At 34.8% G+C, this 23,344-nt stretch overlaps 1 protein-coding gene across 7 annotated transcripts in view; it reads left to right on the forward strand.

Moving 5' to 3' along the window:
* The window catches only part of VPS13B (vacuolar protein sorting 13 homolog B), a 767,155-nt gene that overhangs the window by 12,439 nt on the left and 731,372 nt on the right, over positions 1-23,344 (forward strand). For all 7 annotated transcript variants that reach the window (XM_055431816.2, XM_055431817.2, XM_055431818.2 and 4 more), the window contains exons 3-4: positions 5,563-5,706; positions 15,477-15,597. In XM_055431816.2, the coding sequence (XP_055287791.2) occupies positions 5,563-5,706; positions 15,477-15,597 (265 nt within the window). The remainder of the gene's footprint in view (positions 1-5,562; positions 5,707-15,476; positions 15,598-23,344) is intronic.

Here is a 23,344-nt window from a genome sequence, read left to right on the forward strand (position 1 = left end):
TTTAAGTTCATTTATTGTCCTTCTAAGAAATTTATTTATTTGGTTGTGTTGGGTCTTAGGTGAGGCAGGTGGAATCTTTTGTTGTGACTCAGAGCTTCTATCATTGTGGTGCATGGGCTTAGTTGTGCGACCAGGGATCATACCTGAGTCCCTTGCATTGAAGGGTGGATTCTTAACCACTGAACCACCAAGGAAGTCCGAATTTCATTTATTGTTCTTTTCAACTCCAGAATTTCCATTTGCTTCTTTTTTTGTAATTTCTATCGCATTCTTGATATTTTCTATTCAATGAATCATTGTCATGTAATTCTTTAATTATTTATAATGAACATATTTATGTTAAGTCCTGCATTTTTTCATCCTCAATTAACTACCTTTGTTAAATTTTCATGTTTCACAATGTTTAGTTGAAAACTGGACATTTTGCATAATATACTGTAGCAACTCTGCATTCTAATTTCTTGCCTCTGCGGATATTTGTTGTTTCTGTTGGCTAGTTTGTTTAGTGACTTGCCTGGGCTATGTTTGTGGTGTCTGTTTTCCCCTGCAGTATGTGATCTCTGATGACTGTGCTCAGTTTTCTTTTTTCTCTCTCCATTCTTTCTGTTTTTAGGCTTGGCTTTCTAGAGATTACCCCTGGGTCACTATAACTGAGTCATCCGCCAGTGATTGGCTCGAGGTTGTTAACATTTTGAACCAATAAGGCTTCTACTCTTTGGCATGGGACATACACATGTACTAGATATGCTTTCAAAGGTGTTTACAGATCTGATCCATATTTTTACTTAACTCTGTTTGCAAGGCTTCTTGGTCAGCCATGAATGAGTAGATTATTAAGGGTCTCTCCAGTATTGCCCACGTAAGCACAACCTGGCACATACATACAGCTTTCCATGTTACCAGAAATAATGGGGTATTGGCAAGGCCATCCTTGACTTTCTTGTTCTCTCGATTACTGTGTTAATTTTCTGGCTGGTCTGCTGTTCTGTTTCTTGCACCAACTGGTATCATGACTTCAGGGTAGCCTTCGCTCATTGCCCCTGAGATTTCTGTTTTTTTTTTTTTAAATAACTTTGCCCAGTTTTTTCACTGCTTTTTGGGGGGAGAATTTGCCACCCTTCTAAATTAGAATTCTTGATGTCCTGTTTTAAATTTATTTTTATTTTGTGGTAAAAATGGACATAGCATAAAATTTACCATCTTAACTATTTTGAGGTGGGCTGTCATATTAACTATATATACATTATTGTTCAACAGATTTTTAGAACTTTCCATTTTCTAAAACTTCAGCTCTGTACCCACGAAACTACTGCTTCCCTTTTCTCTTTCCCCCGGCCACCACTGTTCTACTTCTGTGTCTAGGAAATTGACTATTTTAGTACCTTTCGTAAGTGAAGTTAGACAATATTTGTCTTTTCGTGACTGACTTATTTAACTTAGCACGATGTCCTTGAGGTTCATTATATGTTGTAGGATATAACAGAATTTCCTTTTTAAAGACTAATATTTCCTCATATGTATATACCACATTTCTTTATCCTTATCTTTCAGTGGACATCAGGTTGTAGTAACCTCTTGACTATTGTGAATAATGCTGCAAAAACATGGTTGTACAAGTATGTTTTAAAGATCTTGCTTTCGGTTTCTTTTTAGTCTGCACTAAGAACTGAGATTGCTGGAGTATATGGTAATTCTGTTTTTCATTGTTTGAATCATCTCCATACTGTTTTCTCTAGTGGTTGTACCATTTTACCTCTTCAGCAGCAGTGCACAAGGCTTATACATTCATTATATACTTACACACATTACTTTTTGTGGTGGTGGGTTTTTTTTTGTTTGTTTTTGTTCTTTTTTTTTTTGATAGGGGCCCTGCTAACAGATGTGAGATGATATGTCATTATGGTTTTTAATTTAATTTATTTACGGCTGCGGTGGGTCTTCTTGCTGAATGCTGCTTTCTCTAGTTGAGGCAAGAGTCGTGGAGGCTGCTCTAGTTGCAGTGTGTGGGCTCCTCATTGGGGTGGCTTTTCTTTTGCAGCACACGTGCTCAGTAGTTGTGGTGCATGGGCTTAGTTTCACTGCAGCATGTGGAGTATTCTGAGACCAGGGATGAAACTCCTGTCTCCTGCATTGGCAGGCAGATTTTTAACCATTGGATCACCAGGGAGATCTGCCATTGTGGGTTTTTTTTTTTTTTTTAATAATTTTGTTTGTTTTATTTTTGCCTTTGCTGGGTCTTTATTGCTACGCAGGCTTTTGTCTGGTTGGGGCGAGTGGCGGCTACTCTTTAGTAGTGGTGTGTGGCCTCACTGCAGTGGCTTTTCTTGTTGCAGAGCACAGGGTTTAGGGCACCTGGGCTTCGGTAGTTGTGGCACGTGGGTTTAGTTGCTCCTTGGTCTGTGACTTCTTTTTGGACCAGGAATCAAACCTGTGTCTCCTGTATTGGCAGGCGGATTCTTTACCACTGAATCACCAGGGAAGCCCTGTCATTCTGGTTTTGATTTGTATTTCTCTGATTAATGATGGTGAGCATTTTTTCCTCTTTGTTGGCCTTTTGTCTGTGTTCTTTTGACAATTGCTATTCAAGTCTCTTCCCAATTTTTAAAATTTGATTATTTTTTTGTTGTTGAGTTGTTGTAGTTCTTTATATAGTCTAGATTTTAAACCCTTATCAGATACATAGTTTCTCTTTCTCCCATGTGATTGCTTTCTGTTTTGCTGAGTGTTTTCTTTGCTTTCTGGGGGTTTTTAGATTTGATACAGTCCTATTCATCTATTTTTGCTTTTGTGCCCTGTTACATTCAGTTTTAAAGTATCCCTTTTTTCCCTGTGAGCATATTTTGTAATAGCCTTTCTACAATGTGATTTATGAGAGCTATTCAGTTCCTTTGTGCAGCCATAGATACTCTGTTTTAGGGATGCATTGTTTTCTGAGTAGTTCCAAGTAAATAAAATATTTTTAGGTTGTACAGTATATTTTAAGAATGAAGAAGAATGAAAAGAAAATCATTTATTTTAGCTACCTTAGGATGACCCACTTATTTTAACAGTCAACATTTTCTTTTGCCTTTTATAAGGCATAAATGTTCCCATTTGTTTATCATAGCAACTCTGAGATGAGGAAATGGAAATGATCTTGCTTATAGTGAGTTGATTAATAAGTGAACTTCAGTTGGATTACCAACATGGGCCATGTTATTCAAAATTCCATGTTTTAATATAAAATATTGTCCCTTGTGTTAATGTTCAATTAGTCATTCAGATAAGATTAGTAGTATTCTGGTGATAACAAGGTCTTGAGTTTGGTTTAGGTGTCTTTTAACTTCTCCTAAGAAAATCCAATTTTGCCATAGATTGCAAGTTTTGGTAGTCATTTCACAAACATATCATTGTTACACACCTCAGGGGTAGAGATGGAAATGTCATTGAAACATTATCCAAATGAAAGTATAACCAATAGAAATGTACTCACTGCTCGTAAAGGAAGTTAGATGTGGTGTAGTTTTGTTAAGAGCAAGGGCTCTGGCATAATAATTTCCAATTTTTAGTCATGGCTCTGAGATGAGTTATTTTTGAAAGTTATTTGACCTTTGTGTGCCTCAGATTTTGGAAATGTCATTGAAACATTATCCAAATGAATGTATAACCAATGAAAGTGTACTTGTTGCTCGTAAAGGAAGTTAGATGCAATGTAGTTTTGTTAAGAGCAAGGGCTCTGGCATAATTCTTTCCAGTTTTGAATTGTGTCTCTCTGAGTTATTTTTGAAAGTTATTTGACCTTTGTGTGCCTCAGATTTTGGAAATGTCATTGAAACATTATCCAAGTGAATATATAACCAATGGAAGTGTACTTGTTGCTCGTAAAGGAAGTTAGATGCAGTGTAGTTTTGTTAAGAGCAAGGGCTCTGGCATAATTATTTCCAGTTTTGAATCATGTCTCTCTGAGATGACTTATTTTTGAAAGTTATATGACCTTTCTGTGCCTCAGATTTTGTTTTATTCTATAAAGTGGGTATAATAGTATTTACTTTTTTGGGTTCCTACAAAGATTAAATATTGCATGTGAGTATAGTACTTAAAACAGTGTCTGGTACACAGTAAGTGCTCATTAACATGGTATTCATTATAGACACTGATCAAAATATAATCTCTCCCATTGATCAGTGCTTGGAGAAATGACTGCATCTTTAAAATTAATGATTGAGAACTGTTAAAAAAATTGTGACATTCTGTTAGATAGTAGAAATATCAATAGATTTTTAGTATTCTGCTCTTTAATAAACTTGTTGAAGACATAAAAGAGGCTTATACATTTGCAGTAATAAATAGTGTCTTTATATTGATGACCTTTGAGGAAGACAGTGTCCTAAGCACTTTATGTAAATTAATTGATTTAATCCCCAAACACACTACTATTATCCAGTTTTACAGATAAAGAAACTGAGATGCAGAGATGTAGTACAAGTTGCCTCTTGTCACTGTGCTAGTAAGTAGCAGGTATAGGATTAAATCCACTTGTGCTGGTTCCAGATTTATTGGTCTTAACTATTTTGCTGTACTGTCTATATATGTATGTTTAGCTACATTGCTGCTGTGTTGGCTAAACCAAGGTGGACACTTATTGGATGAAGGAACAGCTTAATATTTATTTTAACTTTCACATATAGAGTTACAATAATGTGACTGAAATACAGTCTAAATGCAATTTATTACTACTTTTTTTTTGGTTGGTTTATAACATTTTATCTGAAGGTGGAACAATTTAGTATAAAGTGGTTGTGGTAACCTTTGTGTTTTCATTTCTAACCTTTTTAATAATGAAACAGTTATAAAACATTTAAAATTTGTGATCATATAGTTTCTAGGTATAATCTTTACGTAAAGTTATAGACTTTTTTTTTTTTCCAAAGTTGATGAGTGTTTATTTTGTCAGGTCATTCTCCTGTCTTTAATTCAGTTCCCCTCTTTCACTTTTCTTAAAATCCTGTTCTGTTATCATTTCCATTTAGCAAAATAAGAGGCCTTGACAGGTTAAGTGCCTTATTAAATGTAACTTGCACAATATGTTTTTGTAGCTCATCAGTAACTATAGTTTAGCAAGTTATTTGATGCTGCTTTTTTATGAACAGTAATTCCCCCCATTTTTTTTGTTATGAAATTTATTGCTTTTTATATTTTTTAAAATTGGAGGATAGTTGCTTTATAATGTTGTGTTGGTTTCTGCTGTACGACAGTGTAACCCAACTCTTAAGTATATATCTATATCCTCTCTGTCTGGAGTTTCCCTCCCACCCCACCGCATCCTCCCCCATCCCACCCCTCTAGGTCATCACAGAGCACAGAGCTGAGTTCCTGGTGCTGAACAGTTGCCCCCCACTATCCAGCTATTTTACAGATGGTGGTATATGTATGTCAGTGCTACTTTCTCAATTCATCCCACCCTCCCTAGAATATTTTTGTGTTGGAAGTTTCGTTTCTCTTTTCAGAAAGTATTTTGGATATTAGAATGAAAAAAAAATATTAAGCTCTTACTAAATTTTATGTAATGTTTTGTGTTTTAAGGAATTGAAATTACCATTCACTTTTTTAAGTGGACATATTCACGAACTGAGGATCCATGTACCATGGACAAAACTGGGTTCAGAACCAGTGGTGATTACCATCAATACAATGGAATGCATTTTGAAACTTAAAGATGGAATACAGGTAAGAAATTATTGAACCTAGTTGTTTATATTAACCAATTAAAATGCTTTATTTTGGGGGGCTGTTCTGGGTCTTCGTTGCTGTGAGTCAGCTTTCTCTAGTTGTGAGCTGGGGCTACTCTCTAGTTGTGGTGAGCAGGCTTCTCATCATGATGGGCTTCTTTTGTTGCGGAGCCCAGGCTCTAGGGTGTGTGGCCTCCAGTAGTTGCAGCTCCTGGGCTCTAGAGCGCAGGCTCAGTTGCTCAGCTGCCTGTGGGATCTTACTGGATCAGAGGTCAAAACTGTGTTTCCTGCATTGGCCGGCAGATTCTTTACCACTGAGCCACCAGAGAAGCCCCGACCAATTTAATAGTTACTAGTAATTGTTATTTCTTTAACTTTTGGAAAATGCCAGCTTTTACATAAACAAATCTTAGCTTATACACTTAACTTTTTTGTTTTTGGCTTCACTGGGTCTTTGTTGCAGGCTCAGTAGTTGTGCCACCTGGGCTTAGTTGTCCTGTGGCATGTAGATCTTAGTTCCCCTATCAGGGATTGAACATACGTCCCCTGTACTGGAAGGCAGACTCAATCACCAGGGAAGTTCCACATTTAATTTTTTTTTTTTAACGTAACTATGAAAGTAACATCATTAATTGCAAGACAGTTTTCTTAAATTTGGATAAAACATCCCTAGCGGTTATATTAATCTAGTCATAGCCTCAGTTGGGATTATGCTTATTGCTTATAACCTATAAGAAATGGGGCCTATTGTGTTCAATTTTTAGGTGAAGGTTTTTGAATTTTCAGAGGATCTGTATGATTTTTATTGCCTTACATGACATTTCTAAATGAGATGAAAAGTTCTGAAGTTAGAAGATGAAAATATATTGAATTTACCTTCATACCAAATTTCACTGTATCTTTGAAATTTTGTCATTAGAAACTGATGTTTTGGACTTACTTCTTCTCTGACCCGTGTTGCATTTCATTTTAGTGTTTTTTTTTTTGTTAAGGTATTATACTGATTTTAAGGAGTTTGTATGAAAAATTTTCTAATTTAGGAAGCAAACAGGTCTGGACAGCGGCATGTTGTGATGGATTTTTCCACTTTTATCCTGTAAATGGCAACCCACTCCAGTGTTCTTGCCTGGAGAATCCCAGGGACGGGGGAGCCTGGTGGGCTTCCGTCTATGGGGTCACACAGAGTCGGACACGACTGAAGTGACTTAGCAGCAGCAGCAGCAGCAGCAAAAGTAGCGTCTTAGTCTTTAATTTTTCTTACTTATTCCTTAGCCCATATTTAATTTTCAGTTCTAAGAAAGGCTTTCTAGAACCAAATGAATTGATGAGTATTGTTAAATTTTAATCTCTTTTTTTAACACTCTAATTCTCTTATCTGAAATGAATTAAGACTATTTATAAATTGGTAAGATCATTTCCTTCTTGAAGTAGATAACTTTGAGTGTCATATGAACTCACTGGGCTCAAACTGTTTCTTTTTGTGAAATCTAATTCTGAACCCTTATTTTCCATTTCAGCTTAACTAGTGTAATTCCTGGAAGTGAGTGTATCAGTGCTGTACTCTCATTAAAATTTATTTTGTGAACTTTAAATATTTGAGATTGATTTGGGAATCTGTATATAATTATGGGCAACAAAGTTTTATTTTACATTTATATTTAGTAATACTTAAATGGTTCTTAATCATGATGTTCTTGAAATTTAATGTTTTTAAGAAGTCTGGACTTGGTTATACCACCCATGCAGTGTTCCATATTAAGTGGAAGAAAAAAATCCAGACACTTAAGTATTTTTTCAATGGGAAGGTGGAACTTTCAAGGCCAGATGTCCCATAAGAAACACATTTTAAGAGAGGCAAATTACAACTAATTATAGAGGTTTCAGTAAAAGATTTTTAACACATGACTTAGCGTAACCTAGAACTAATATTTGATATTGGACCATGCATATGGCTACTGCAGGAATGATCATATTTCCTGCTTGTGTGGTATTTGAGACTTGAATTTTGTGGTGTGTACAGCAAAAGGTCAAGTGTCATGAGTGTAAACCACTCTCAAAACAAGTATTTTTTACAGATGTTTAAAATTTTGGGCTTGAAAGGATTTTTGAAAATTGCAGTTGACATTTGGACAAATTATTCAGCAGTGTGCACCCCTGCAGGGTTATGCTTCAGTTTATACTGGTGAATAGAATTAATTTTTTTTTTTTTAACTGTCCCATGAAGTATGCAGGATCTTAGTTCCCCAACCAGGGATCGAACCCTGGCCATCTGCAGTGGAAACACAAGAGTCTTAACCACTGGACCACCAGGGAAGTCCCTGGTGTTAATTTTTTAGTGACATTATTATAGAGGAAACATTTTAAAATAATTTATTTTTCCTATTTTAAGCTTTGATTAGTATAATAGGAAATTAAGTTAAAAAATCATATATGTACTAGTAAAATTGAGTAAGCCCATATTTGATTTATATTATTTCTAATTATTACAAATGCATAATGAAGAAAAGACTTTCTAAATAAAATTAACATGTGATAGTAGGTAAAATGAAGGGGCCTTTTAGAGTTACAGATATGAATCTGCTGAAAATACTATTAATGTATGAGAAAGTAATAAAATTTGAAAGAAAGCTGAGGTTTATTTAGAAATCATTATAAAAATATTGCTAAATTTCTTGATTAAAAAGGCATGTGCAGTTTGTAAAGTTCAATTAAGTTCTAACATTTGTTGATTTTATTTTAACCTGTCAAGGCACTGAAAAGCATTGCAAGATATGTAATCTCTGCAAACTACTTAGGAAAAAAGATTTATAATTGTGACTCCAATGATAGTAGTTATACTGCCTTAACATGTCTTTGTGATCATTTTTAATTATAGAGTTTTTTTTTGATGCGAAGGTGACTAAGTTGTGTGTTAGGTAAAGTCATCTTGATGTTCACTCTGAATTATTTTAATATATTGCTGTTTTAGTGAGAAAGCATTACTTATTATTCACTCTGAGAGACAGGTCTGTGTTAGTTATACTCACCTTTAGATCCTGCAGACTTGAACTGTGTTTATTTTTCTTTTTTGGACTCAAGACACAGAATTTGATTCATGACACATCATCACTAGTGATCCAGGTCTGATTTGTTTATTTATTTAGCTATCTTTGTCCACTCTAGTCTAGTCTAAAAAATACTTTTGGAACCAGCCTGCAGCTCAAGGTTGTAAACCTTACCAGTAATGTACATTGAATGTTTATGCTCCTCTTCTGCATATTCTTGTTTATCTTCTATGGACCTCATCTGTAAAATAGGACAAGACTTGCTACATAATTCTTTTATTTTATTGTGTATGCTTTCTTTGTTCATTGTGTTTATAATAAAAAAACCCTCCTTCGGTATAAGGAGAGTAGTCTATTTTTAAAGTACTACTTTATTCTGCTCTTTTGTGCCACCTAGAAAGTAAAATTTCAAAATCTTTTGACCTGTTAAATGTAACCATTTGCAAAGTTGTTTACATAGGTGATACTTGCTATTCCTAAAAGAAAAATTAAAAAAAAAAAACCAACTTCTGAACCTAAATCAAAACTTTAAGATACCGTTTAAAGTGAGATAAAGAACTAGGATTTTGGTTAATGTATGTGCTTTTAAATCCTGGTTAGTGCTTGGAGTTACGGAACAATCTTGCCTGTTCTCTTTCCTTGAATGTTGTGATGCAGTGGAAATTGGTTATTGGCTTAGATAGTTGCTAAGAGAATAGAGGAGTATCATATCCTGTCCTTGAAGCCTGTGCACTGTTAGGCTAGAGGAAGTTTTGATAAGGCTATTAACAATATTTACATCTTTTTTTTTTAACACTCTAATTCTCTTATCTGAAGCTAGTTTAATCTGGTTGACTGCTGCCATGGTTTGAATGTCCTCTCAAAATTCATGTGGTGACAACCTATTTCCTAAAGATAGTGGTATATTTAGAGGTAGGGCCTTCAAAAATCATGACAGTGGAGACCTCTTGAATTCAGTTAGTGCTTTTTAAAAGAGTTCTTAGAGATATTGCTACCCCTTCTGCCATATGAGGACACAGTGACAACCAGATAAACCAGATAAAGGGCCCTCACCAGACCATGTTGGCACTTTGACTTTAGACTTCCTAGCCTATGAGAAGTATGAGAAATAAATTTCTGTTGATTTTTAGCTACCCAGTCAGTGGTGTTCTGTTGCAGCAGCCCAAATGGACTGAAATAGCTACCTTTTCAGAAGTTAAGGAAGAACACAGAATTGCTGACTCAGGTTATGGAATTTACTGTACTATTATTGATTCCCTCACTTGCGCTGCTACAGGTTAGTGATGGTGGTGATGTTGATAGCAGATAGTATAGTTTAGATTCTGTCTGCAGACTTTTTCTATGAAAAATGAAGCAGAGTTCCCTGCCATTTCCTTCTGCAATAACCCATTGAAAATGCCATAAATAGAAATTTTTTTCCTGTGTGTCTTTTTTCCTCTCTCTCTGCCATTCTTTTTCTTTCCTTTCTCTTTGCTTTCCTGTCTTTTATCAATAGTAATGGAAGGGGCTTCCTATCAGACGTATCTGGACGTTCATCCTAGCTGTTTTCCTTCGTGTCTTTTTGACCTTAGAACCACTTAAGCCCCAATTTCCTCATCCTTAAAATACTGGAGGTCTGGCACATATAAATTCTCAGTAAATTTTACCGTTATTTATGCATTTGTGTGTGTGAGACCTATGTAATAAATAGCTGATTAACTTAAATTGCTCCTAATGTTTTTATGCATATAAGGAAAGCTGCCAGGATAAGTACCATCTACTTGTACTACCTGTTTTCTCTCAAAATGCCTAACAGATAGTTAAAAAAAAAAAAAAGTCAAGTGGTTCTTGTTGAGGAAGTTATACATGTAAGAAGACAAAGTGCAGTTTTATTAATCGACTCACTCACCCAATCCCTACTGAATTTTGGTAAATATTAGACGGTGGAGTGTGGCTTAGGCTGGGATGCCTCTGTATGTACTTTTGTTCTCTCCTCCCTTAATTTCTGCCTATTTCACCTTCCAAAGCTAAGGATGAGTCTAAGCACTTCAATTCAGTGATTTTTAAAAAGAAGGGAGGAGAGGTTGCCAATATGATATATACCGACTGATTCGAAGGAAAAAGGATGTCATAGGCAATGATAAAGAATAGATTTTTTCTAACGTTATGCTGTTAACCAGTGTAGTTTGATTGTTCTCTGGCAGGGACAGTATCCTGGGTTACATGGCTGAGAATGTTAGGCCAGAGGAGCGATGGCTAGTTATCGCATCACGTGGGGAACATGGCTCTCAGATAGAAGAGTGGCTCCATCACACAGGTGTTCACAGTTAGGGCAGTGATCTCTTTCTTCGTTAAAATGCAGCCTATTATATCTTAGTGTATGTTCAGTTTTGGCCTGTTAGGTTAGCTATCCCTCCTTTTGGGAGATTCCAGTGAAAGAATTGGAGAAGGAAATGGCAACCCACTGTAGTGTTCTTGTGTGGAGAATCCCAGGGACGGGGGAGCCTGATGGGCTGCTGTCTATGGGGTCGCACAGAGTCAGACATGACTGAAGCGACTTAGCAGCAGTAAAAGAATGCAGGGGAGCATCAGCTCTCTTTTCTTCTTTCCCAGCCTGTCACACCCTTGATTGCAGAGAACATGGAAGCAGCCTCTAGTGTGGCTTAAGCTGATGTGTGAAGAGGTTGGGGGTTTACATACCTCCTTTACTGAGGTGGCTTGGCTTTTTTTTTTTAATGGCTAAAGTTAAGTTTCTTAATACTCCTGTCAGGGTAGAAGGGATCCAGAGATTCCCAATTTTGCCCCAGAAGGTAATATATATATTTTTTTCCTGGCTAGCTTTCATGTTCTACAAGTGTCCCTCTGCATTGCTGACTTTCCTTGGCTCTCTGACCCTCAAAAGTGGGCTTACCTTTAGAGATTCTTTTTTGCGTCTGTTGTCTTTGTCCTTGCTTTTGGAGGGGTTAGAGGTGAACTTACGTACAGGCTTTGTAGCAGTTCATTTCCAAGGCCCTCACACTCTCTTCAGGAGCTACCAGAGCTGCCAAGTCCTCTGCTTGCCAAGTTTGGTGCTGCAAGGCTGAAGAATGCAAGACACATCACTTCTTAGTTCTGTCTTTTGGTTTCTCCTTCAACTCTTTTAACCTTTTTCTAAAACAAGGACTTAGAATGATTCAGTCACCTGTTTTAAGTTTTGTCGTCGATCTTACTTTACTGTTGTGAATCCAGGAGTTGATGGCTTTCCAGTTTTAATTGACTAGCCCTTCGAGGGCTAAGGTGAAAAGTATGCAACGTGATCCCATGATCTGTCAGTATGAAAGTAACGGATCTATTTAAATACAGGGTTTTGCCACATTTTCTGTTAGCAACTTTTCTAAGGAAATGACATTCTTGCTTGTTTCATGAGGAGCAAAGGGCAGTATTTTCAGAAATAGCTATGTGGTCCCCAAGAGACAACATTCTTTTGCCATGAAATATACTTAACTTGACATTTTGGAAAAATTGAAACCTAAATAAGAAAGATATAACTCTAATGTGTTTGGGGTTAAAAATTATCTCAAAACATTTTAGCTAGTATTTTTGAGAACAGAGTTTCTTTTATTAGAAGTTAGAGACTTTCAATGATTTAAAATGTGTAATAGTCCAAAGTGATACATATTGGTTAAAAGCAGATGATGAATTCAAACTAATGATGGAAATAATTCCAGTGTTATAGTAAATATTATAATTGTTTTGCTTTATTTTTATTTTTAAGTTAGTTGGGGCAGGATTTGAATGGAAGCTCACTTATAATTGATGCAATTAAAATGTAATTGAAATGAAAACAGGTTGAAATTATCAAAAGGATTATTTTCTAATTATAATATATATGCACCCATAATTTCCTAAGCATAATTAAGAAAGAAGTGTTTACATATTTGGTAATGTTTGTTTCATAGTGTATATTCCTATGGGTACCATGATTAATGCCCTTTTTTAAGGCACACTGAAATTTTAAGTTATTAAAATTTTTGTTTAAGTAAATAAAGTTTGTTTTTCGTTTAAATGATAAAAACGTGTAGTTTGTTGGGAAACTTTATTCACTTTTTAGAAGACTTTGAAAACTTATATTTAATCTATGCAGTTTACCCTTTTTGCTGCTAATAACTTTTTAAAAATAAAATAACTTGTTCTTTCTTTTGCTTTAAGATATTTGTCATCTAGTGTATGCCAGATTTATTGGACTGCAGTAGTTTTAGTGCATTTTGGCTGGAATGTTTATTATGACATCACTGTAATCTATATACAGTATGTGATTTCAGATGGTTTCAGTGTTAAATATTTTCATAATTATGCTAGTTTTGGCCGTTCACTTGGAACTTTTTCACATCTCTTTAATGAATATGTTTTACTTCTGGGCTTTTGAGACAACCATATGTTTCAAAAATTAATAGTGTGCTTTTAATGTTAACATTGTGCAGAAGTGTATGACTACAGACATTTTTAAGGATCTAAGTTGAACTAAAAGTAATTACAGAGAGGTTTTATTCACAGTAGTAGTCTTTTAGTATTTAGAGACTATAACATTCCCCAAAATAACAGAAGATGTCATTATAAAGACTGAATAGTGAAGTTGTTTCCTGGAATGAAATTCTGTGAAGTTTGTTTTGCATTAACTTAAAATGAATATAAGTTCATGCAGAAATTTCCTTCATTGTTTATTATAGCAAATCTTTCAACTTTTTGCTTGTAACAAAGTTTCAGACAAATTTTTTCTTTTACTAATGTATGACTAACATCTGAAGTCATGCCATATTGTAAAAGATTCATTTTTATTATTATATAGTCCTGTTAGTGGTTGGAGTGAAGAACATTTTTGTATCCTAAAGGAGGGCCTATCATTGTTCTTATTTGCCTCTAGTATCCTATTAGAATGGTAAATTTAGTAGTTAACCTTCTTTTAGTTCTTGAAATTTTCTCTTCAAATATATAAGAGAAAAACTAAATTTATGACCATTCTTTTAAGCATTATGAAATAGTTTTATTGTTGATTTATGAGTTAATGATGCACAGTACACCATCAGTTTCCCTTTGTGTTGTAGTGGTGTTTGTTTCCTCATATGCATCTCTCAAGCAGAATGTGCTAGTTTTACCTCCCAAAAGGAATAAGGTGATGTCAGATGCTTTTATTTCATATTACTACCCCATCTATTTCCTCCTTGTAATACCAGTTTTTTTGAAAGCGCAGTCTATTCTTATTTTTTCCATCTTAACTTGTTATTCACCCTTTGATCTACTCTTTTACTTCTCCCACTCCTGTCCCTCTACTGGATTACCAAACCTCCTTTTTTTTTTTTTTTTTTGGTTATTGGCACCCTCCTCCTAATTACCAAATCTGAGTGTCAAATAGAATGAAGGTTGAGAACATCTCTATAGTTCTTTACATGACTGCATTTTTATTGAAGTAGACCCTGCCTTTAGCTTTTGGTATTGTTCTCCCATCTTAAATGTTGTTTATTGTGACTTTTTTTTTTTCTTTTGACTGATCATTATTCTTTGTATGTGCTATTTATAGTTTTCCCCCATTTAACCTCTGATGTTAACCTAAAACATTCACTCAATTTTAATGACCTGATCTCTCTGGTTCTTCCAAATAGAATGACTCTTTGTGTTCCTATTACTTGAAAATAAACAAAAAAGTACTCTTGTAGACTGGTTATATGTGTTTTAAATACATTCTGAAATCTTTGATGGCAGTTGCTTTTGTAAATCTAGCAATTAACACATAAAAACATTTTATAAATGTTGAATTAAGTCAGGAAAAGAGTACTCATTCGCATTGTGTAAATTTCAAAAATATGTATATTTTGAAGTTTTTATGTTATCCATATTAGAAACTAGTTCAACATAGTATCTAATCCGAATAATAATAATTCAGTGAACATTGTTGAATGGGTGCCGAGAATTCGAAAGATGAAAGATTAATCCTTCAAGGTGGGCTGGCTGATTCATATTGATGTTGGTAAAAACCAATGCAATACTGTAAAGAAATTATCCTTCAATTAAAAAAAGAAAGCTTAAAAAAATAGACTTCAAAACAACAAATAAAAAATAAATTATTACCAAGAAAAAAAGATGGGTTTTCCCTGTGGCTCAGTGGAAAAGAATCTGCCTGCAATGGAAGAGACTGGATTCTGTCCCTTGGTCCAGAATATCTCCTGGAGAAGAGCAACCAGCTCAGGTATTCTTGCCTGGGAAATCCACAGTGGAGCCCGGCGTGCTCGTCGATTGGGTCCTAAGAGTTGGATGTGACTTATAAACTAAAACAAACAAAATTGCTAATTAAAAAAATGTGATTAAGAAGACAGCTTGGATTCTCAACTCACAAAGTAGTGAGGGTTTTAATATATAAACAAATACATGAAAATTAAAACCCTTTCCATTTATTTCAGATTTTCAAATGGAAAATGTTTAAGAGCTTCAATTGAATTGTCTTCTTTTGCTAAAGCCATATTTAACAATATCAAGTGGTTTGTTTTGATATCAACTAAAGAAACAGTTTCTAATTTTAAACTACTACTTGTTTTAAAAATGCTATTTAAGAGTGCAAAGTACAAACATTTTGGTTACTAGGTTTTATAGCTAAAAAAATAAAGCTGGAAGAGTCTAATATCAATTTTAGTAACCTACATACATTCAACAAAACTTTTTAAAATTTTTGAATGGTGATTGATACTTTGCTTTTCTTTCTTCCAAATAAAAATAGGATGACCATGAAAGCTGTGGTTCTAATTCTACCAACCGTAGTACTACTGAGAACACAAAAACATCAGCAAAACCCCGAAGAATTCAACAGGCTGCTCCCACAGACCCTGATTTGCCACCAGGTAACTTCTAAGGGGACTGATAAAACCAAAATTTTGATTGTTATTGATCATTGTTGTAACCCTTTGTAAAATATATATTTTCCATTATTTTTTAGTGTCATAAAGTATTTAAAGTATATGTACATTTGCTGCATAATGTCAGAACAGATTGAAAGACATTGGTGAGAGCTTTGGAATCATTCAAGGTTTGGTGCTCGTTTGCTTGAAATTATTCCTTAAGTTTCTTTCTTACATCCTCTCCAAGCAATGTTTTGCCTCTGAGTAATATTTATAGTCTCTTCATTCCTCTTGCTTCTTGATAAACAAAGGAATAACACTAAGTTGTTCTCAGTTTCTGTAAACTGTAAAATTCACTAACAGAATCACAGAGTTTTGTAACTGGATGATCATCTCTCTTTTCAGTTCCTGAAATTTTTTTTTATCTGGAAGAGTAGTGGCTTTCAAATAACAGTTTCTTGATAAATATTTAATGAAGGAAAAACACCCAAAAAACAATGATTGTCACATGATGGCTCTGTGGCCAAGGTGCATTGCTGCCTTTTTACAGTTAGCAGTTATCAGTCACTTCTCTTTGAATTTCATATATCAGTTACTTTTTTTTTTTTTTGAGTATAGCTGACATTGGTATACACTTGTTTCCTGCCCCAAAGCTTTGTAAGCTTTCTGCTGGATTCAAACTAGTTATTTTTTGACTGTCTTCTGGCACCATTTACTTTACTTATAAGAGGTTGGCATTAGTTGCATCATTTCCTAGCCCTCCTGTATCAAATGTAGGTTCTAAATTACATTTGAATTGAGCATATTTAACTAGTGTTATTGTGATGTTATTACTGATGCTTTGTGTTCTTAGGAACTTTACCTAACAGGTCTCACTATTCCCTCTGGCTTTAGAATAAATAGATTAATTGCTATGGCTGGAGAAAGTGCTAAAAGAAGTTATTTTACTTCTGAATGTTTCTAATTCTTCTTAGAGTAGTGTGATGTTTACAGCACTTGATAAATTTTTTACCTAATTATTAACTCCTTGGGAGAAATCCCTGGTGAATTTAATTAAACTGTAAATTAAATTAAGCTATAGCTTATTCTTATTTGTTAAATGGGCAAACCCCTATGCCTCTCCAAATTTCTGACTACATATCCCTGTAAAACTTCTGAAGCCAACTCATTGTATAGAACTCTCTCCATCAGTGTCCTGGCAAAGAATCAGTTTCAGGTTTAACTGTTGAGTCTCATGACATTTTCTTTCTTTTAGGAAAGAACTTGTTTAAGAAAAATTTAAAGCTTTTGTCAGTTGTTGATTTCACCGATAAAAATCTTTTATGGGCTAACTTACATGTACTTGAAACAGGTCCCATACTTTTAATGATTCTTTAGAGTCTGTGTTGGAATTTAAACTGATACTCAGGATGAGAACTGACCTATTTTTAGAAGTATAAAACATAAAAACAAACATAGCATAAAATGTCCTATTTTTAGTGTCAGAAAACAGAGCTGTTTTCTACTGAACTACTTGGGGTAGCTTTTGGGTTAATGTGTTTTTCTGCCTTACCTAATAGGAGGACTCAGTCCTTTTTCATGCTGACATAAATCACAGTTAAAGAAGTTGCTTTAGGAAGTAACTGAACTTGTTGGGCAGTTACTGGGAGGCAGGGCAGCTAAACTTAATATTGCCAAAGGAAAGAAAAGGGATAATTTGAGAATCCGGTTGGATAATGGTAAATCATTTTATTTAAAGATTAACTCATATGGTTATTTGTGGACTCATTTCTGTAATATTATCCTGCCTGGAAATTATATTAAAGTTCTTTCATGGTAGAAATGAATTCCTGTTCTCAAAATTTCTTGGGCAAAGTTATTCATTCTTCCAGCATCTGTGGTTATAATTTTGGAATTCAAACATTTATGTAGATTCAGAGTTGCTTTTTTGAGAAAAGTTTTGGTGTTGCCAATAATTGTTTTGTATCGTGAAGGACGGGCACCTCTCCAGTAGGAAAGGAACAGCAAGTCGATATCTCATTTTCTTTGCAATTTCTGATCTTGTTATCTGGAACAATCTTTTTCAGATTATGCATCCTAACCAGTGAGTGTATTGTGAAAGCAGTTTAGTGGGTCATAGAAAGCATTTAAAAAATATATAGCATAGATTAGAAAACCTCAGTATTGTGGCATGTAGTAAACGTTAATCAAATTCAAGAGACTTACACATATGTGTGCTTATTCTGGGTTATGATGTAATATTTCTTGCTGGGAGAGAGGTCACAAGAGTTTGAATCTGACTGATTTGAACCATTCACATTTATTTTCAGTTAATATATAAGCCAGAAACTTTAATAACTGCTAATAATAACAGGTTGAGTTGTGGGCCTAAGATATTCAGTAAGATATATTGACAGTTCCTATTTAGAGGGAAAGTTTAAGGATGTTTCATTTCTTTCTTTCTTCATTCATGCTTTCCTCAGTAGTCTTTGCACTTTATCTCGCTTAGAAATGGGATCACTTCTAATTGATTCTGTAGTTTTAGGCTTTCTAAAGTGTACAGCCTTTGGCTTTGTTGAAGGTCATTGTAAAATGCTAGCCTTTTATGTACTGCCTCTACATTTTCTCTAAAATGGCTTTAAGGGGATTGTCCTTTAATTTATTTAGGGCTGCTTATTTAACTGATGTGTTTTTTCTGATTAAATATTTTTTCTACTTATTTCGTTAAGAAGCTCAGATAAATTTTGTGTTCCAGTGCATAGTTCCTTTTTCTTTTGCCATATAATTGTCTCTTCTGTTCTTTTCTCCTTACCTTTTTACTCAGAATATATATGTATATGTATGTATACATGTGCAGGGTTTGATAGAATTAGTTAAGGTATAGAGAAATTAAAAATCATGCCCACTGGGTCTGAAGTGACCTAGATGTCTTTGATATTCATCATCTGTCATGGAGGTTAGCAAATATTTTCTGTGAAGACCAGTTATTAAATATTTTAAGCTTTGCAAGCCATATATTTTCTGTTACAGCTATTTCACTTTTCTGATGTACTTTTGAAATCAGTCATAAACTGTAAATAAACTAATGTTTGTGACTGTGTTCCAATAAAACTTTGTGGAAATAGATGTCACGGCCTCTTTTGGTCAGCCCGCCCCTGATCTAATATAATGTCTGGTTCTTAATAGCCATTTATGTATTTATTGCATTGCATAAAAACTCAACTGCACAAAATCACACAGTGTTTTCAGACTCTGATAATCACGGTCATAGTGTCCTTGAAATGTAGAAGGGGAAGCTACTTCAGGTGTTTCTGGTTTAGGTAGCGATCTTTTTTGGGATGTAGACCCTTGAAAATCTTTTGAAATAGTTATAGACCCATGTATGCACATTTAAAATTTGCATGTCACTTTAGGATATTCAGATACTCACTGAAGTCTATCTATAGGCCCCAGCTAAGCCTCTGATCTAGCTTTTGTTTTATGGATGAGAAAATGGCAACTTAGATATTTTGATGTAGATGGCAAATACCTTATTATACTTTATAATAACTGTGGTATATGGCTTCCCAGGTGGCTCAGTGGTAAAGAATCTTCCTGCTAATACAGGAGAAGTGGGTTTGATCCCTAGATCAGGAAAATCTCTTAGAGGAGGAAATGGCAACTCACTCTAGTATTCTTGCCTGGAAGATCCCATGGACAGAGGAGCCTGGTGGGTTGCAGTCCATGGGATCACAGAGTCAGACATGATTTAGTGACTGAGCATGCACACACCTGTGGTATACGTGAGGTGTACCTTGTTAATATAGTAGTCATTTAATCAAGGTTTTGTCTTCTGCAGAAAATACCGAATATGAAATGGAAGCTGGGTTGTGTGTCTGTGTGTTTGCTTGCTTAATGCTTGTCATGTTAGACTGATTAGGGCTTGGTTTTCTGAAAAAAATCTCTTGTAGGGAGTTTAATAATAGCTGGAGAATATATCAAATAATTTAAGAATATTTATAATGTATCAATACTTTGGCCACCTCATGCGATGAGTTGACTCATTGGAAAAGACTCTGATGCTGGGAAAGATTGGGGGCGGGAGGAGAAGGGGACGACAGAGAATGAGATGGCTGGATGGCATCACCGACTCGATGGGGGTGAGTGTGAGTGAACTCCGGGAGTTGGTGATGGACAGGGAGGCCTGGCGTGCTGTGATTCATGGGGTCGCAAAGAGTCGGACACGACTGAGTGACTGAACTGAACTGATAATGTATCAACTGTTCAAGAGACTGAACCAAAAATGGCGATGTATTATTCTAGAAGATAGCATAATCATTTCTTATCTACTTGCAGAAGCTCAGCAATTTAAACTCTCATCACTGTGCCTTTCTGGAACATTTAAGAATAGAGTACCTTGCTGTAAATGAAAAAAGAAATGCATAGCTTATTTTTACATTTTCTGTTTTTATGCTTTTATTATTGTAACATTTTTTATTAACATTTTCAGGGAAAACTTAAGTGACCAATTGTGTAAGTTAAGTTAATGTTAACTGGAGGACACATTAATATAAATTTTAGGGGATTAGCACGACAAAAATGTTATGTTTTCTTTATGTACCAGTTAAAGTCAGTGTTGTATCAGAAACCCAGACTCCCTTTATCCAGAGGCTCTGCTGTGCCCTACCCAGGTTTTGAATTGTACTGTTTTCAGTTTTTTCAAGAGGATGCTCTGGAGGAGACCTGTCCATTTCTTGCTACCTCCAGGTTGAAAGTGATGTATATTCTTCTCAAATTTCATTGAGGAAAATTATTTTTATTGATGTTATGTATGTCTTAGAGTCACATCTCAGTAACAGTTCTGTATTCTGAAAGGGGAAGCACAAATATTGATGGGTAGCTAGCCATTTCTGCCATACAGATGTTCTTTCTCTTTAATATACTGATAAAGTACATTATGATCAGTAACCTTTAAGATATCTAACTTTTATGTTTTGTTCATAACAGAAAAAAGTGATAACTGGAGAGTTTTTACTTCATTCTGACTAGATTGAATTTCAAAATAATGCTTAGTGGAGGCAGGCCGTTCAGTTCCCTAAATCTGTATGCTGAAGCAATTTTTTGCCCTCAGAATTAATGGCTTTGTTTAGGAGATATTGTAAACTACTATCTACAGTGCAAAACCAGAGCAAAGAAGAGCTCTAAGGAAGTGCAATTAATGCTTTTGGGATATTAAAAGGAAGGAGCAATTATGTTCAGGTATGTGTGTCCTCTGACATACAGAGGTAAAATGGAGAGGTAAGAAAGATTGAAAGTGAAAGGATGGGAAATGGCATAGTAGGCAAGTAGTATCCAAAAATAAAATCAGCCAAAATAAAACTTAATGCAAAAACATTGATGGCCAGAAGCTGAGTTTCATTAAAAGGAACAGTTCTCCAAACAATATATGATGACTTTTTATGTACTTAACAACCTACCTTTGAAAAGTGGTGAATCAAGCAGACCCCTCCCCCCCAAAAAAATTCCCAAACCGGATCTTTAAATATCAAAATTGACAGAATTATTTTATAGAAACATAAAACTCTGTTCCCAGCAGATAAGAGTAGTGTACATTTTTTCTAATGTACACATTTGGTATCTATAGACACTGAAAAAGACTTGGTTTAAAAGGTCTTGAAAAATTTCAGAGATTCATTATCATAAAGACCATCCTCTCTGGCCACAATACAATTAAATTAGAATAACTACTGATATGTTTGAATTGATTGCTACAGTTTTATTATGTTTTTTCTTTGTAAGCTCTGATTTTCATTTTTCTATTTCCCCTGTCATGCTAGTTGTTTACTTTTCAGTGTCCTGAAATAACTGCTCCATACTTTCTTTCTAGGTTTTGTGGCTATTTTCAATGAGAAAGAATGGAATATGCTTACTTGTATGTTACTTAGAACTGGAACCTGTTAACATTTTGATGTACAACCTTTTGGAGACATTTTTTCTGTGTGTGTGTGCATGCATATGCACATACAGTTATACATTTTCTTTTGTAATTTGCATTTTTTAATGTTAGGTACATGTTTCAAGGACATTAATTTTTTCATATTAAACAAAAAAAATTTAGCTGCACCGGGTCTTAGTTATGGCACACAAGATCTCTTTTAGTTGTGGCATGTAGGATCTAGTTCCCAGACCAGGGACTGAACCCTGGTCTCCTGCATTGGGAGCACAGAGTGCTAGCCACTGGACCACCAGGGGAGTTCCCTTTTTCACATTGTTATTTTAATCATTAGCATGTTTTATATTGTGTTCCACAGTGTGTTTAATCAATCCCTTTTTGATAGTTTTTTGGGTTATTTTTCATTTTCAGTTTTGTAAAATTCTCTGACAAACATACTGGCATGTAAATCTTTGCTCATACCTCTCTTTGGTCTATAGCATCAAAATTTGTGAGTAATTTTAAAGTTTTGACATGTATGACCAAATTATTCCCTGTGAAAAAATTTTCTTCCAAGCACATTTTTGGTCCAATGCTGTTTTTTACTATTGTATTTCTTTGAATCTTTTATAGATGGAAAATGCTATTTTATTTTTTATTACTAAGTGGAATTATCCGTTTTTTTACCATGTTATTCTCCTGTCGTTTTGTGATGTAGAAAAGCTAACTTTTGTATTTTATTAGCTGATCAATATTCAGTATTTTTCAGTTATATCTTTTGGATTTTCTATGTAAAAAACAGTCCTCTTCATGTAATGATAATTTTGTGTTCTTCTTGTCAGTACTTACACTCATTTCTCTTTTGTACCCTAATTTAGTTGTTTATAACTTCTGTGACTATCTTAAATAATAATACTGATAAGTATCTTCAACTCATTGCTATTTTCTTTAGCTCCTACAGTAGCTGCCCTAAGTTATCTTTTAGTTACCAAAGCTGATAGATTTTTAAAAATTATTATTGAACTTCTCTATTGTATTACCAATAGGAATTCTTATTCTTAACCTTCTAAAAAAGTTTTACTTTGGAATAATTTCAGCCTTCCAAAAAAGGGAAGACCATTACAGAGAACTTACTTTTCCTTTAATTGTTTGAACATAAGTTGCTTATATGATGTTTCAGTAACCCCAGCTAAATTTTATACCAAAAACTTGATCAGGAAGTTTTTAGGTACTATAACCAAGTCATCAGCCATGGAATTTCTGTTTTTGAGCAAGTTGGTTTCCTAGTGACCATGGTAGGACAAATACATCTGTTTGTAAAGTGGGTTTGTAAAACAAGCTTTCATTTTTAGTCACTAAGTTGTGTCCGACTCTATTGTGACCCCATGGACTATAGCCCATCAGGCTCCTCTGTTGGTGGAATTTTCCAGGCAAGAATACTGGAGTCAGTAGCAGCCATTCCCTTCTTCAGAGGATCTTCCTGACCCAGAGATCGAACCTGAGTCTCCACCATTGCAGGCGGGTTTTTTTACTGTCTAAGCCATCAGGGAAGCCCTCTTTTTTAAATACTTGGTTATTTTACTGTGGTGAATTGGCTTATTCATCTCAGCTTGTATAATGAGAGAAGGTATTGAAATGTAGGTGAAAAATCCATCAGTTTTTCTGTCAGTTACAATACATTTATAGTATTATGTTTCTGTCATTATTTTGCATTATATGTTTCCTGAGAGTCGCCGCCCCTCCCCACTGCCTTTTTCTTCCTTCCCCCACAATAAAAACTCATGAACTCTTAAGTGGTTTTTATGAATTCTTTATTCATGACAGGTTTTCAGAAGTAGGAAAATCAGTATTAGTCATGCT

Source organism: Moschus berezovskii, chromosome 16, assembly GCF_049115385.1.
Source record: "Moschus berezovskii isolate FMDL1 chromosome 16, NW_MosBer_1.0, whole genome shotgun sequence".
Classification (NCBI taxonomy): Eukaryota; Metazoa; Chordata; class Mammalia; order Artiodactyla; family Moschidae; genus Moschus; species Moschus berezovskii.